At 48.0% G+C, this 12,544-nt stretch overlaps 1 protein-coding gene across 1 annotated transcript in view; it reads left to right on the forward strand.

Annotated features, from left to right (window-relative positions):
• LOC119360871 (probable (S)-ureidoglycine aminohydrolase) overlaps positions 1 to 11,377 on the forward strand; it is a 16,088-nt gene extending 4,711 nt beyond the window's left edge. The window contains exons 4-12 of the mRNA XM_037626341.1: positions 878 to 917; positions 1,062 to 1,128; positions 8,684 to 8,769; positions 9,089 to 9,170; positions 9,513 to 9,569; positions 10,204 to 10,242; positions 10,451 to 10,521; positions 10,916 to 10,969; positions 11,052 to 11,377. Of these exons, the coding sequence (XP_037482238.1) occupies positions 878 to 917; positions 1,062 to 1,128; positions 8,684 to 8,769; positions 9,089 to 9,170; positions 9,513 to 9,569; positions 10,204 to 10,242; positions 10,451 to 10,521; positions 10,916 to 10,969; positions 11,052 to 11,124 (569 nt within the window). The 3' untranslated portion in view covers positions 11,125 to 11,377. The remainder of the gene's footprint in view (positions 1 to 877; positions 918 to 1,061; positions 1,129 to 8,683; positions 8,770 to 9,088; positions 9,171 to 9,512; positions 9,570 to 10,203; positions 10,243 to 10,450; positions 10,522 to 10,915; positions 10,970 to 11,051) is intronic.
• The last annotated feature ends 1,167 nt before the right edge of the window (positions 11,378 to 12,544 follow it).

The following is a 12,544-nucleotide window of genomic DNA, read 5'->3' on the forward strand; positions in this document are numbered from 1 at the left end:
GTATATAAGAATGTTTTGGTAGTATATATACTACTTTTTTGGTAGTATGTACCATATTTTGTGCATACTCCATTTCACGTATAAATATGTACGTATTTCACAAAAACAATAAAACTATGAGCTCACTTGCAATTTTTTCATATAACTCACTTTGGAGTATCTTAGATATAGTATATGAGCATACTAAAAATAATAAAGTAGTGTATATACTACCACATGGTAGTATATGAGAAGTGGGTGTAACTACACCCGGTAGTAGGATGCATTTTTCATATATATATATATATATATATATATATATATATATATTCTTACTAAGCCTTTTGTCCCAAACAAGTTGGGGTAGGCTAGATATGAAACCCTTTCACGAGGACTTCCCAGGAGGTCACCCATCCTAGTACTATTCTCGCCCAAATGGGTTTCATACCCAAAGGACTGGCTAGTTTTTACGTTGGCTCGCCAAGCCTATCACAACCCTTAGATATGAAACCCTTTCACAAGGACTTCCCAGGAGGTCACCCATCCTAGTACTACTCTCGCTCAAATGGGTTTCATACCCATGGGACTGGCTAGTTTTTATGTTGGCTCGCCAAGCCTATCACAACCCTCCTCCTTTACCCGGGCTTGGGACCGGCTATGCCTAGAAGACATAGGCGGAGTTATATATATATATATATAGACACACACACACACACATGACTTAAGCAACTTTTGTACATCTGGATATTACTACATTCTTGGGCCAAAATTGCCAAGCTCGGTAGCTCTCAGTTTAAAGTCCTTCCTTTTCTTGTACATCATCACATGTCATATTTATTTTGCTGGAACTAAGTTGTTGGCAAAAGCAGCCTATTAAGGTCTTTGTTGCGTTATGCAGATGGATCAAAATCAGCCTTACCACCTAAAGATGTTGAAAGGTTCAATGCTTAACTTGCTAGTTAAACACTCAGACATAGATTAACGGAGGGATTAATTCATTTGTCAGCATCCTTCTCTTTGTCTGACTTGGAATTATCACCACCTCCTTAATGAGATTTCCAGCACTCCCATTTTATTTCCAGGCTTATCTTTGTAGTTCAAGGCAGCATTGCATTGTCTGTGGAGAGCGGAACAACCCACTCCCTGTTGGTAAGATTACATGAATGCATGTTTTTTGTGAATTTTTTATCAAATTAATTGTGTATTTAACAAAGAATTGGGGTACTTTAAATATCACTGATTCCATAACAACCTGCGGGGTTCATATGGAATTGTTTTTGGTTCAGTTATGCATTTCTTCGCACATCTGTTAGTTTCAAGGCAGACTCATACCCAGCCCATTGATATTCTTTCTATTTGTTACTAAGAATTATATTTGACCTTCTCATCATATATACCATCATAGCAGATTGTGATCTTGTAATACAGTGTCTCAGTGGTGATCATGTATCTTGGTCTATCTAGTCTTGGTTTGTTGTTATATTGTCATAGCATGTTTTAACTTGTAAAAATGTGAAATAAAGACTACAAAAGGTTGAAATCCGATGCTGATATAGTGATATTACATCAAAGTTTGTGAAAAGATAATAACAGTCAAATTTATAAAACTGGAACTGCGTATGGTATTATTCAATTTTCAGATTCAACATTGTTTTCATTATTTGACATGGCTAGTTGAATGGAACTGCCACTTATCAGTTATGATTCTTTGGCAGTAAACAATACGGAAAGTCCATTTGGCTCTTTTATTTTCCCCTCCTCATACTCACTGGGGCAAAATGGTCTTTGCAAAAACCCACTACGGTTTTTCTCATGCAATGTTGTCAACTACATACTGTGGTTCTTGGGAACTATCCAATGGCATATAAGTTCTCCTGAAGCAACGTAGTTCATCCCACAATCATGATTTTTTTCCCCGACTGTTGCCTCTTTTGAATAACCTTTAAGGTGGCCTTTGTTTGGGCTTTAACTAGTGATTCTCGGATTCTAGCTCATTCAAAATCGGATTCTCAAACAAACAACAGATTTCTACCATAGCTTTGCAAAATCGATTTTGGAAAATGCACTAGCCGCAGCCGGAAGCCGGAATCAGCGATTTTGCTGATTCCCGAGCTGCCACTTACCCCCTTTCAAGTATAGGCCAAAATCTCCCCGTTATTATGACAGAAATGCCACCGCCCTCAGTAGCCCATTTTCTTCCACCGGCAGCTTCTCTGCTCTCCTTCGTTCTCACCTAAACCGAAGGCACAACAGGCACAGAAAAACAGAAGCCATGGCTCACTAGGTTTCCAGCGCCGCCATCTTCGCCGGCCCTGTCACCGCCGCGGCGTGCAGATCCGGGCGCCTCCGCTCCTCCCATACTCTGGCCACGAGATCCGCTGCGCCGCCGTCCCCTAGCTCCACCTGAGCTGCCCCTGATCTCGGCCTGCGCTGTCGTCCCAGATCTCCGTGTGCGCTGCCGGCCGAAGCTCTCCCTGCACCGCACCGGAGGTCCACCTTGGCCCCCAACTCCACCAGCGCCCGCCGGACTGTACCTGCGCTGCCCCATCCCCGATCTGCTTGAGGATGAGTTTAAGTTTTCCCCTCCCAAAAATGCATTATTTGCTTCTGTTTATGGCCTATGAAATGCTAATTATTCGCTAGTACTCCACATTTATCTGTCGCGCCTACTGATGCATCGGTAGCGGACTGAACGAGTGCAGTCAGTTATTCAGATAACTGAACTGCAACGGGTGTGTGCGTGTGTGGGCCTTGGGGCCCGTGTGAGCGTGTGGGCCGGAGGCCATGTAAGGGTAGCCCAGGAAGGGCAGCTACTTAGGTACGAAGCATCGGGGAAATCAGCAGCGAGTGTTTGATCGAATCCTTCTCTCCTTCTCCACGCCTCTCACCTACTCTGTTCTCTCCTTCCTCATCCCCATTCTAGATCGAGATCCGCTGGGTCATTACAATCTGGTACTCAGAGCCTTCCCAAAATTTTTCCCCACCACCCGCCGCCGCCGCCGCGTCCCCGATCAGGCGGTAACACCCACCGAGCTAGGTGCGAGCCGCTCCGGTGAGCTCGCTCGAAATCCTACTTGGGGTTCGCCTCGATCCGGATCGCGACCACGGCACCATCCAAGCCCTCCGCACAGACCCGCCGCGTGCTGGACGCGATGACGGAAACTACAGACAAGATGCAGGGCCTCCTTGAGACCATCCTGCGCCGCCTCGACGACAGCCAGAGGACCGCCGACGAGCGCCACCAAGCGCAAGTCGCCTACAACGACCAAGTCTCCACCGAGCTCAAGCACTTGGCGAAGCAAATCGATCTGACACAAGCGGATGTGGATGAGGCCCGCAAATCCCCTCCACCCCCGATCCCGCCGCGAGAGCAACCACGGGGCATCTGCGTCCGGTACGTCGACGGCCGCGGGCTCCTTCCAACCCGCGCCACCACCTCCGCCTCCGACGACTCGTCCACCTCCGCCACCACCGCTCTACACGGAGGGCGCAGCTCCGTTGCCGTTCGCCCGGCTCGTTAACCACGGGCCGCCTCTGTTGCTGCAAACCTCGCCTCCGGCATACGAGCGGGGCGCCGAGCACTACACCAAGCCGCCCAAGCACGATTTCCCCCGCTTCGACGGCGACGCGCCGCGCATCTGGCTGGAGCGGTGTCTCTCATACTTCGAGCTCTACAGGGTGCCGCAGCACAGTTGGGTTGCCACCGCTGGCCTGTACATGGATGGGCTCGCAGCCATGTGGCTTCAGGCGTACAGACAGACGCACCCTGCTCTGTCATGGCCAGCCTTCAGAACAGCAGTTGAAGCAGAGTTCGGACCAGAAGAATTTGAAGCTCAGATGCATCAGCTAGTGCAATTGCGGCAGACTGGAGGTGTGCAAGAGTATCGCCAGCAATTTGAGACCTCCATGTACCACCTATTGTCTCTGGATCCAACCTTGAGCACACAATTCTTCATCTCCCAGTTCCTGCTAGGTCTGAAAGATGAACTACGATTGGGCGTCCGTTTGCAGGCCCCAACAAGCATCACACGTGCAGCTGTTTTCGCAAGGATCCAGGAAGAAGAACTGGAGAAGCAACGGCTGCAGCGGCCGCGCATTGTTCCAGTGGGCAGGCCACCTCCAGCAGCACCCAGCCACAACCAAGCGCGTGCAGCGCCTGCCGCACGACCGGGCGGCGACGAGTATGCACGCGAGCGACAGCTGCGCGAATTCAGGCGAGCCAACGGGCTCTGTTTTCGCTGTGGCGACAAGTACTCCCGCGAACATCAGTGCAAGCGCACGGGACAAATACTGATGATTGAAGTGGGTGATTTCGGCGAGATCCTCTCGGATGACACCGTGCACGCGTTGCAATTGCTCGATGAGCCGGCCCTGCCCGAGCCGGAGTGCTGTACCTTATCGCAGCACGCGATTTCCGGCGAAGACGCGCCGTCCACCGTTCGCCTTCGAGCACAAGTGGGGGATCAAGTGATGCTGCTTCTGGTGGACTCGGGCAGTTCTCATAGCTTCGTCAGCGAGGCGTTCATTCAGCGCATTGCGGTAGACACCCAAGCACTGCTGCCTGTCTCTGTTCGGGTAGCAAATGGCCAACGCTTGCACTGTAACAAGGTGGTGAAGCAATTGGCATGGCAAGTGCCAGGACACACATTCGACACTGATCTTCGGGTGTTACAGCTGAGTGCGTATGACGCAGTTTTGGGCATGGATTGGCTCTCTGACCACAGCCCGATGAACTGTCACTGGAAACTGAAGCGCATTTCGTTCGAAACAGAGGGCAAGACGGTGCAACTACAAGGGGTTCGCACCACCAACCTCTCCCCCACGTCCGGATTGGATGCTTACGAACTTCACCGAATGGAAGTCGCCAATGACATATGGACAGCAGCACTGGTCACGATTGAGCCGTCAGATAAAGTGAATACAGAGCCGGTACCTCCCAGGATTCAGAAAGTGCTCTCTGAATATCAAGACGTGTTTGCTGAACCCAAGGCCCTGCCTCCTCATCGTCAGTATGATCACGGCATACACTTGGAGCCAGGAACTGCCCCCATCAATACCAAGCCATACCGCTACTCGCCAGCAGAGAAAGATGAGATCGAGCAGCAAGTGCAGGAGATGTTGCAATCAGGTGTCATTGTATACAACATGAGTCCATATGCCGCACCGGTCTTGCTTGTGAAGAAAAAGGATGGGAGCTGGCGTTTCTGTGTTGACTTTCGTCGACTAAATTCTGCTACGGTGAAGAACAAATTCCCACTACCCATTGTGGATGAACTTCTGGACGAGCTTGCAGGAGCAAAATATTTCTCCAAGATCGACCTCCACGCAGGGTACCATCAGATCCGCATGCGTGAGGACTGAGGAGGATGAAGCAAAAACTGCATTTAAAACCCACCACGGGCACTATCACTTCAGGTTGATGCTGTTTGGCCTTTGCAATGCGCCGGCAACCTTCCAGTGCCTGATGAACAACATATTCGGCCGCTATGTCCGTAAGTTCATCATCATTTTTCTTGACGACATATTGGTCTTCAGCTTTGATCTACAGGAACATGAACAACACTTGCGCCTCACACTTGAACTGCTACGCGAACATCAACTGTTCGCCAAGGCTTCCAAGTGTTCTTTCGCCCAGGAAAGCATCGAGTACCTGGGCCACGTCATTTCACAGTCCGGCGTCGCCACGGACACAAGCAAGACGAGCGCGATGCAGGTGTGGCCGGTGCCCTCTACACCAACTGAATTGCGTGGTTTTCTTGGCCTCACCGGCTACTACCGCAAGTTCGTCCAACATTATGGCATCATCGCGAAGCCGCTCACCCAGCTCCCGACCAAGAAAGGATTCGAGTGGAGTGACAAGGCCCAGCAGGCGTTCGACATGCTGAAACAAGCGATGGTGAGCACACCAGTGCTAGCGCTTCCGGATTTCTCTCGCCCTTTTGCCATTGAGACTGACGCGTGCGACACGGGAGTGGGCGCGGTGCTCACCCAGGACGGCCACCCCGTCGCCTATCTCAGCAAGGCTTTGGGGATCAAGAACCAGAAGTTGTCCACGTATGAAAAGGAGTTCTTGGCCGTTATGATGGCCATCGACAAGTGGAGACCTTACCTGCAGCGGGCTCCGTTTGAAATCCTCACCGACCACAAGAGCCTCTGCACGCTCGGGGATCAACAGCTGGTGACTGAGCTGCAGCGCAAGGCCATGTCCAAGATGGTGGGGCTACAGTTCACCTTTCGGTACAAGAAAGGCGCCAGAGTGGGCCATCTGTTGACACTGGATGCACTATCAGTCTGTCAGCCACAGTGGTTACAAGAAGTCGCGAACTCCTACGAGACGGACCCCGAATCACAAGAACTCTTGGCCAAGCTGGCAGTCACCACCACGGATGATCAAGGGCGCACGCTTCAGAATGGCGTGATCAGGCAGCGCGGGCGTCTGTGGATTGGAGCCAATTCTGCGCTGCAGACCAAGCTGATCGCCGCGCTGCATCACAGCGCTATTGGGGGCCACTCCGGCGCAACGGCGACGTACCATCGTGTCCGGAAACTGTTCGCGTGGCCTGGACTGAAGCGCGCTGTGGAGGATTTTGTCCGTCAGTGTGCCGTCTGCCAGCATGCCAAGCATGAGCACACGCACCCCGCAGGCAAGCTGCAACCCCTACCAATTCCAACGGAACCTTGGCATGATCTGACCATGGACTTTGTCGAGGGGCTGCCTAAATCAGAGGGGTCTGATGCCATCATGGTCGTCCTCGATCGTCTGACCAAGTACGCACACTTCATCCCACTACACCACCCCTTCACCGCTGCGCAAGTTGCCCGATCATTCTGGGAGCACGTCATCAAGATGCACGGCGTCCCTCACTCCATCGTCTTGGATCGCGACAAGATTTTCACGAGCGCCATGTGGCGTGAACTGCTCGCCGCCGCGGGAACCAAGCTGCTCTACTCCATGGCGTACCACCCGCAGACGGACGGCCAGACCGAACGCGTCAACCAATGCCTCGAGATGTATTTGCGGTGCGCGGTGCACGACACGCCACGGCAATGGCGCAAGTGGCTTCCTGCAGCAGAATTCTGGTACAACTCCGCTCATCACTCCTCGCTCAACTGTTCGCCGTTCAAGGCCCTGTACGGCAAGGAACCAAACCTGGGCGGCCTACCACACCTGAGCTCTGCCCTACAAGATCAAGCGGCGTCACCGGAGCTGGACTGGACAGCACACACAGAGATGCTGCGCGCCCAGCTCGCGCGCGCCCAAACTCGCTTCAAGAAGCAAGCCGACTGTCATCGCGCGGAGCGCGCCTTCGACGTCGGCGAGAAGGTGCTCCTGAAACTGCAGCCGTACGCGCAGTCGACCGTCGCGAACCGCCCGTGCTGCAAGCTCTCCTACAAGTTCTTCGGGCCGTTTGAAGTAACAGAGCGGATTGGGACTCTGGCATATCGCCTGCAGTTGCCTCCAGACAGCCGTATCCATCCGGTATTTCACGTCTCCCAGCTCAAACCCTTCACCCCAGATTACACCCCAGTCTTCGCCGAGCTGCCGCGGGTGCCTGATCTCTCTGGGGGTGAAACGGAGCCTGTGGCGATCGTGGAGCGGAGGATGATGAAGAAGGGCGATGCACCAGTTGTGCAACTCCGTGTCCAGTGGGCAAACATGCCACCATCAGCCACCACTTGGGAAGATTACGCCGTTCTTCGCCAGCGCTACCCATCAGCCTGCATCTGGGAAGGAGCTTCATCTCAAGGGGAGGACAATGTCGCGCCTACTGATGCATCAGTAGCGGACTGAACGAGTGCAGTCAGTTATTCAGATAAGAACTGCAACGGGTGTGTGCATGTGTGGGCCTTGGGGCCCGTGTGAGCGTGTGGGCCGGAGGCCATGTAAGGGTAGCCCAGGAAGGGCAGCTACTTAGGTACGAAGCATCGGGGAAATCAGCAGCGAGTGTTTGATCGAATCCTTCTCTCCTTCTCCACGCCTCTCACCTACTCTGTTCTCTCCTTCCTCATCCCCATTCTAGATCGAGATCCGCTGGGTCATTACATTATCGTCCCTGATTAACATTCGGCTGTGCCTTGTGCACATGTATGACCTGTTTGGTCCAATGGAGAGCAAATTGAATATATGTATATTGCCTGACCTATGCAAGTTATTAACATGATTAAATACTAAATATATGTATATTGCTCTTATGAATGTAATATTTATAGACGTCGAAAGCAAATTGAAATTCAGAAATGACCGCCGTATTTTGCAAAGTCGCTGCAATTGAGAAGCTACAGGGAATAGGCCTCTCAAATTTTTGAAAGCTGATGTAAGCCTATGATGGTTTGTGCATATGTTGGATGATATGTGTACGTATGTAAGAAGGATCTAGAACAATACTACATATTTTTTATTTGGCTAATTCTCACTTTACTGAGTCAAAACAGGTAGCATGTTCTTTAATCCGCATATAAACATCATAGTCAGCACTCAGGGACATTACTGACATTTCACAACACACGTAGCTCCTACAGCTAATCAACACCAGGGTAAACAAACAGCCAGATTATGATTCTCGGGAATCCAAATCCACAGCTGATTCTCAGGAATCCAAAGCCCGGAGATTCTCAGAAATCTGTAGCCCAAACAAAGGGGGCCTAAGAAGTAAAGCTTGACCAGGATGGTTTGATTTGATAAATGACTTGATGATGGTTGCAGGTAGACTCTTATGCTTATCTTCCTGCAAACATGAAGCACTCTGTGATATCAGATAAACCAACCACTCTTGTAATCTTTGAGAGGAGGTACAATGGTTATATTCCACTGTTTTGCAAATTTGATTTTTATTTACCATTCATGTAGACCTAGCTGCATTGTTCTTGTTGAAGGTCATCTGTCAGTTAAGCGTGTTCTAATTCTCCAAGATTGAATTAAGTTCCATGACAGATATTGGCCGACATCTAGTCAATTATTATTATAACCATTGCCCCTTTTCCCCTTTTATTCTGAACATGATTCACTTAAACTCAGGTACAACTGTACAAGTGTCTTTTATCAGTGCTTTTTTGCTGTTTTCTGCTAACTCAAATAATACCAAGTTCTGTTGCAATTATGTTCCTTTAGGTACACAACCATTGGGGATTACCATGCTGATCTAGTTGTTGGTTCAACAGATAAGCAACCCCTCCTTGAAACCCCAGGAGAGGTACAATGTTACTGTACATTTTTCTTTGGATCATCTTTCCTACAATATCTAGGATCCTATTAACTTGGATTGCCTGCCATTTATTAAGTCTTTGTTATATATACTACATGTATTCCAGATGAAGTAACCACTAATCAACAAACTTAATGCGTATTTCAGAATATGGATGTATATATTAACATGTGGCTTGCTTTCACTCACAAATTTGTCTTGTTTCTGATCCTCTTTGCCACATAGACTCCTTGCCAACTTTGAGCATCCATAAAACATTGTTGCTTTCTTTCCTGTTAAAATGTTCCGTCTTCTGTGCTGGCCTGAAATTCTTTGCCTCTTGTTCACCAGGTATTTGAGCTGAGGAAGCTGCTACCCACTTCTCTACCTTATGACTTTAATATTCATGTAAGTTTGATTATCTTTTGCTGGTTAAGATGCTTATTGTGTCGTAAATTGTTTGACCCAACGCTGAGTTCCAGCCAACCAGGCATTTTATTTAAAATTATTTCTTGTCCACTTCGAGTTAATCATCAACTTCTATCACAATCCTTCAACATGCTATTAGATAGAATTAAGGACGAGGCCTGCTCTTGGGCTGCGGCCGGGGCACCTGGCCTCTGACTTGTGCTGCCACAAACCTGGGACGTGCACTAAACTGGATGTAACCCGAGCGTCCTAGGACGATTGTAACTGAACTTCTCCCTTTTCAATGCAAAGAAACGCAAAGGTCTTTTGCGTTTTTCTCGAAAGAAAAGGGGAGTTGTTCACTGACTTCCAGATGAACAAACAAATATGTTGCATGTTGAAGCATTTGTTGTTGGAAAAGGTTTTGCGCCACTCTTATTAGAGGGGACCAGTAACAATCTTACAAAATATACCGTACAACTCAGAATTACATTGACGGCTTATTTTCTGGTTAGGTGTTATGGGCCCCACAACATAACATAAAGTCTGAAGTTGTTCATTCAGATTAGAAGTGTCTGTTTCTGAATGTTGATTGAAGAACGACTTTCTTGATATGCTTCTGCCTCACTTACAGATAATGGACTTTCAGTCAGGCGAGTATCTCAATGTGAAGGTATGTACATCTTTGTGTGTATATTATGTTACTTTTAATAATTTTGATAATGCCTGTTTGATGGGGCGAACTGTGATCATATTCTGTTTTTTAATCTAAAACTTCTCACCAGAGGATATGCGATGCTATTTTCTATGCACACGTTCACAGCAGTAACACCAATCCTATTCTGAAGCCTCAGTCTTCTTTTTCGATTTGATTCTACTAGGAGGTTCATTACAATCAACATGGGCTGCTGCTTTTAGAGGGACAAGGAATATATCGATTGGGAAATAGCTGGTAAGGATGCAGTATAAACATTTTGTTTGTTTTATGACTAGAGGTGGAAGTTGTTTCATGAAAGAGGTCATCTCTTGGTTGTGATACACTAAAAGATGTGCGCTCCATAGTCATTGCCAATCAGGCAATTTCTCCACCTTATTGACATACAGTAACTTCTAATATACTGGATTGTTTTTAATTTGCATACTTTACCATGTATTAATATTCTTTTTCCGTCCATTGCCCTTCAAATGTTTACATATTTTTGACTTAGAATTGTGACATTATGTTCTCAAAGCCAAACATACAGTGTTCTTTCCTGAAAGTGAAACGTCAACTGCTGTTTGCTACTGGCATATATTCCATAATGTTCCATATTCCACTATAGAGTATTTTGCATTGATGATAACAGGTATCCGGTGCAAGCAGGCGATACCATTTGGATGGCGCCATTTGTGCCTCAATGGTTAGTGTGTGCGAACTTTGCGCTCATCATTGATGGACTTGGCTTTTGTAGGCAGCTGATGGCTGTTGCCTTGCTGTTCCAGGTATGCCGCCCTTGGTAAAACCAAGTCTAGGTACCTGCTGTACAAAGATGTCAATAGGAATCCACTGATATGAGCAAAGGCACTCACTCTTGATGGAGGGCAATCGTTCACCATAGGCATAGAGAGCTATGCCAGCTTATGAAGAGTTCTTCTAGAAGACGGCCTCCAAAAGACATTGCTCCAATTGCTTGCTGGCGAACTGCACAGATTCCAGAGAATCGATGTAATAAAAATAATAATAGCAAATGAGTACTTGGAAAATTGTGATGTTCATGGCTGCCCATTGGTGCTTGGAGGATGATATGAACTCCGATACTTTTCTCCTTTTTCGAGATTGAACCGTGGAACTTCCATGTATTCGTGTCTGGACAGAAATTGCCGTAGCCGTGGCACTTCAGTAATCTCGACTGGCTAATCCGCTGAAAGAAGTTAAATGAATGCGTTGGTTTAAAGAAGAGGAACAACTGTCACTTGATTCACTCGGTGAAAGAGTGGATGTGCAAACCCACGGCGCATGTTATGTCTTTAGTGAATTACGTGACTTAGGCATCTCCAATGGTGACCCGTAAATTGCGTGCGGACAGCGCCTGGGGACTAGTCCGTGGACACGGAGGCTGCCATCCAACATTGCCTGCATGCATCCGGCCTCACTCTTTTTTTCTTAAGTCTGCACGTTCAAATAGCAGCATACATACAGTTCAAGCATTCAAATAGCTGTACTTACTCATTTTTTTAGTCTGCATGTTCAAATAGCCGCATACATACAGTACAGATGTTCAAATAGTTGCATGCAACACTAGTTCAAATTTTAAAAAGTTCAAGTATTACATTCCAACATCGTTGCCCCCTTCAACCGGCCAGTAATGCTCAATCAGATTTTCCTTCAGCTGCTCGTGAGTTGGTTGGTGCCGAATTTGTTGATGCATTTGAATAAACTCTTCAAATGTGGCTGGATTCGGGTTTGGAAGTTCGATAGGATTACCCATGTTCTCAAATTCTAGAGCTGCGGCAGCATCATCCTCATCCTCGATGATCATTGTCGTGCATGACCACACAACATGGCATCACCTCCAACAGGGTCTCTAGATCCCATTGTTTAGCAGGTCCACAAACAACTGCAAAAAGGGTCCGCAGAACTCCAAATGTCTCTTGACATCTTTCGAGCTGCTTCTTGTCTTTGGGCAAAGTGAGACTTTTTCTAGCCAACAGGGTTGAAGATGATGCTGACAAAGGTAGTCCACAGAGGACAGATACCGTCAACCAGATAGTATCCCATGTTATACTCATGTCCATTGGTAGTATAGTGGCAAGGAGGAGCTTTTCCTTCAGTTAGCCTCGCAAACAATGGTGATCACTGGAGCACATTGAGGTCATTGTGAGACCCAGGCATATGCCAAATCCAAAGATCATGTGATGCAACCGCTTCAAGAATGATGGTGGGCTTCTTAACATGTCCCCATATTGCCCTTGTAAAGCCTTCGGGTAGTTCTTTC

This window comes from Triticum dicoccoides, chromosome 2B (genome assembly GCF_002162155.2).
Source record: "Triticum dicoccoides isolate Atlit2015 ecotype Zavitan chromosome 2B, WEW_v2.0, whole genome shotgun sequence".
NCBI classification, from domain to species: domain Eukaryota; kingdom Viridiplantae; phylum Streptophyta; class Magnoliopsida; order Poales; family Poaceae; genus Triticum; species Triticum dicoccoides.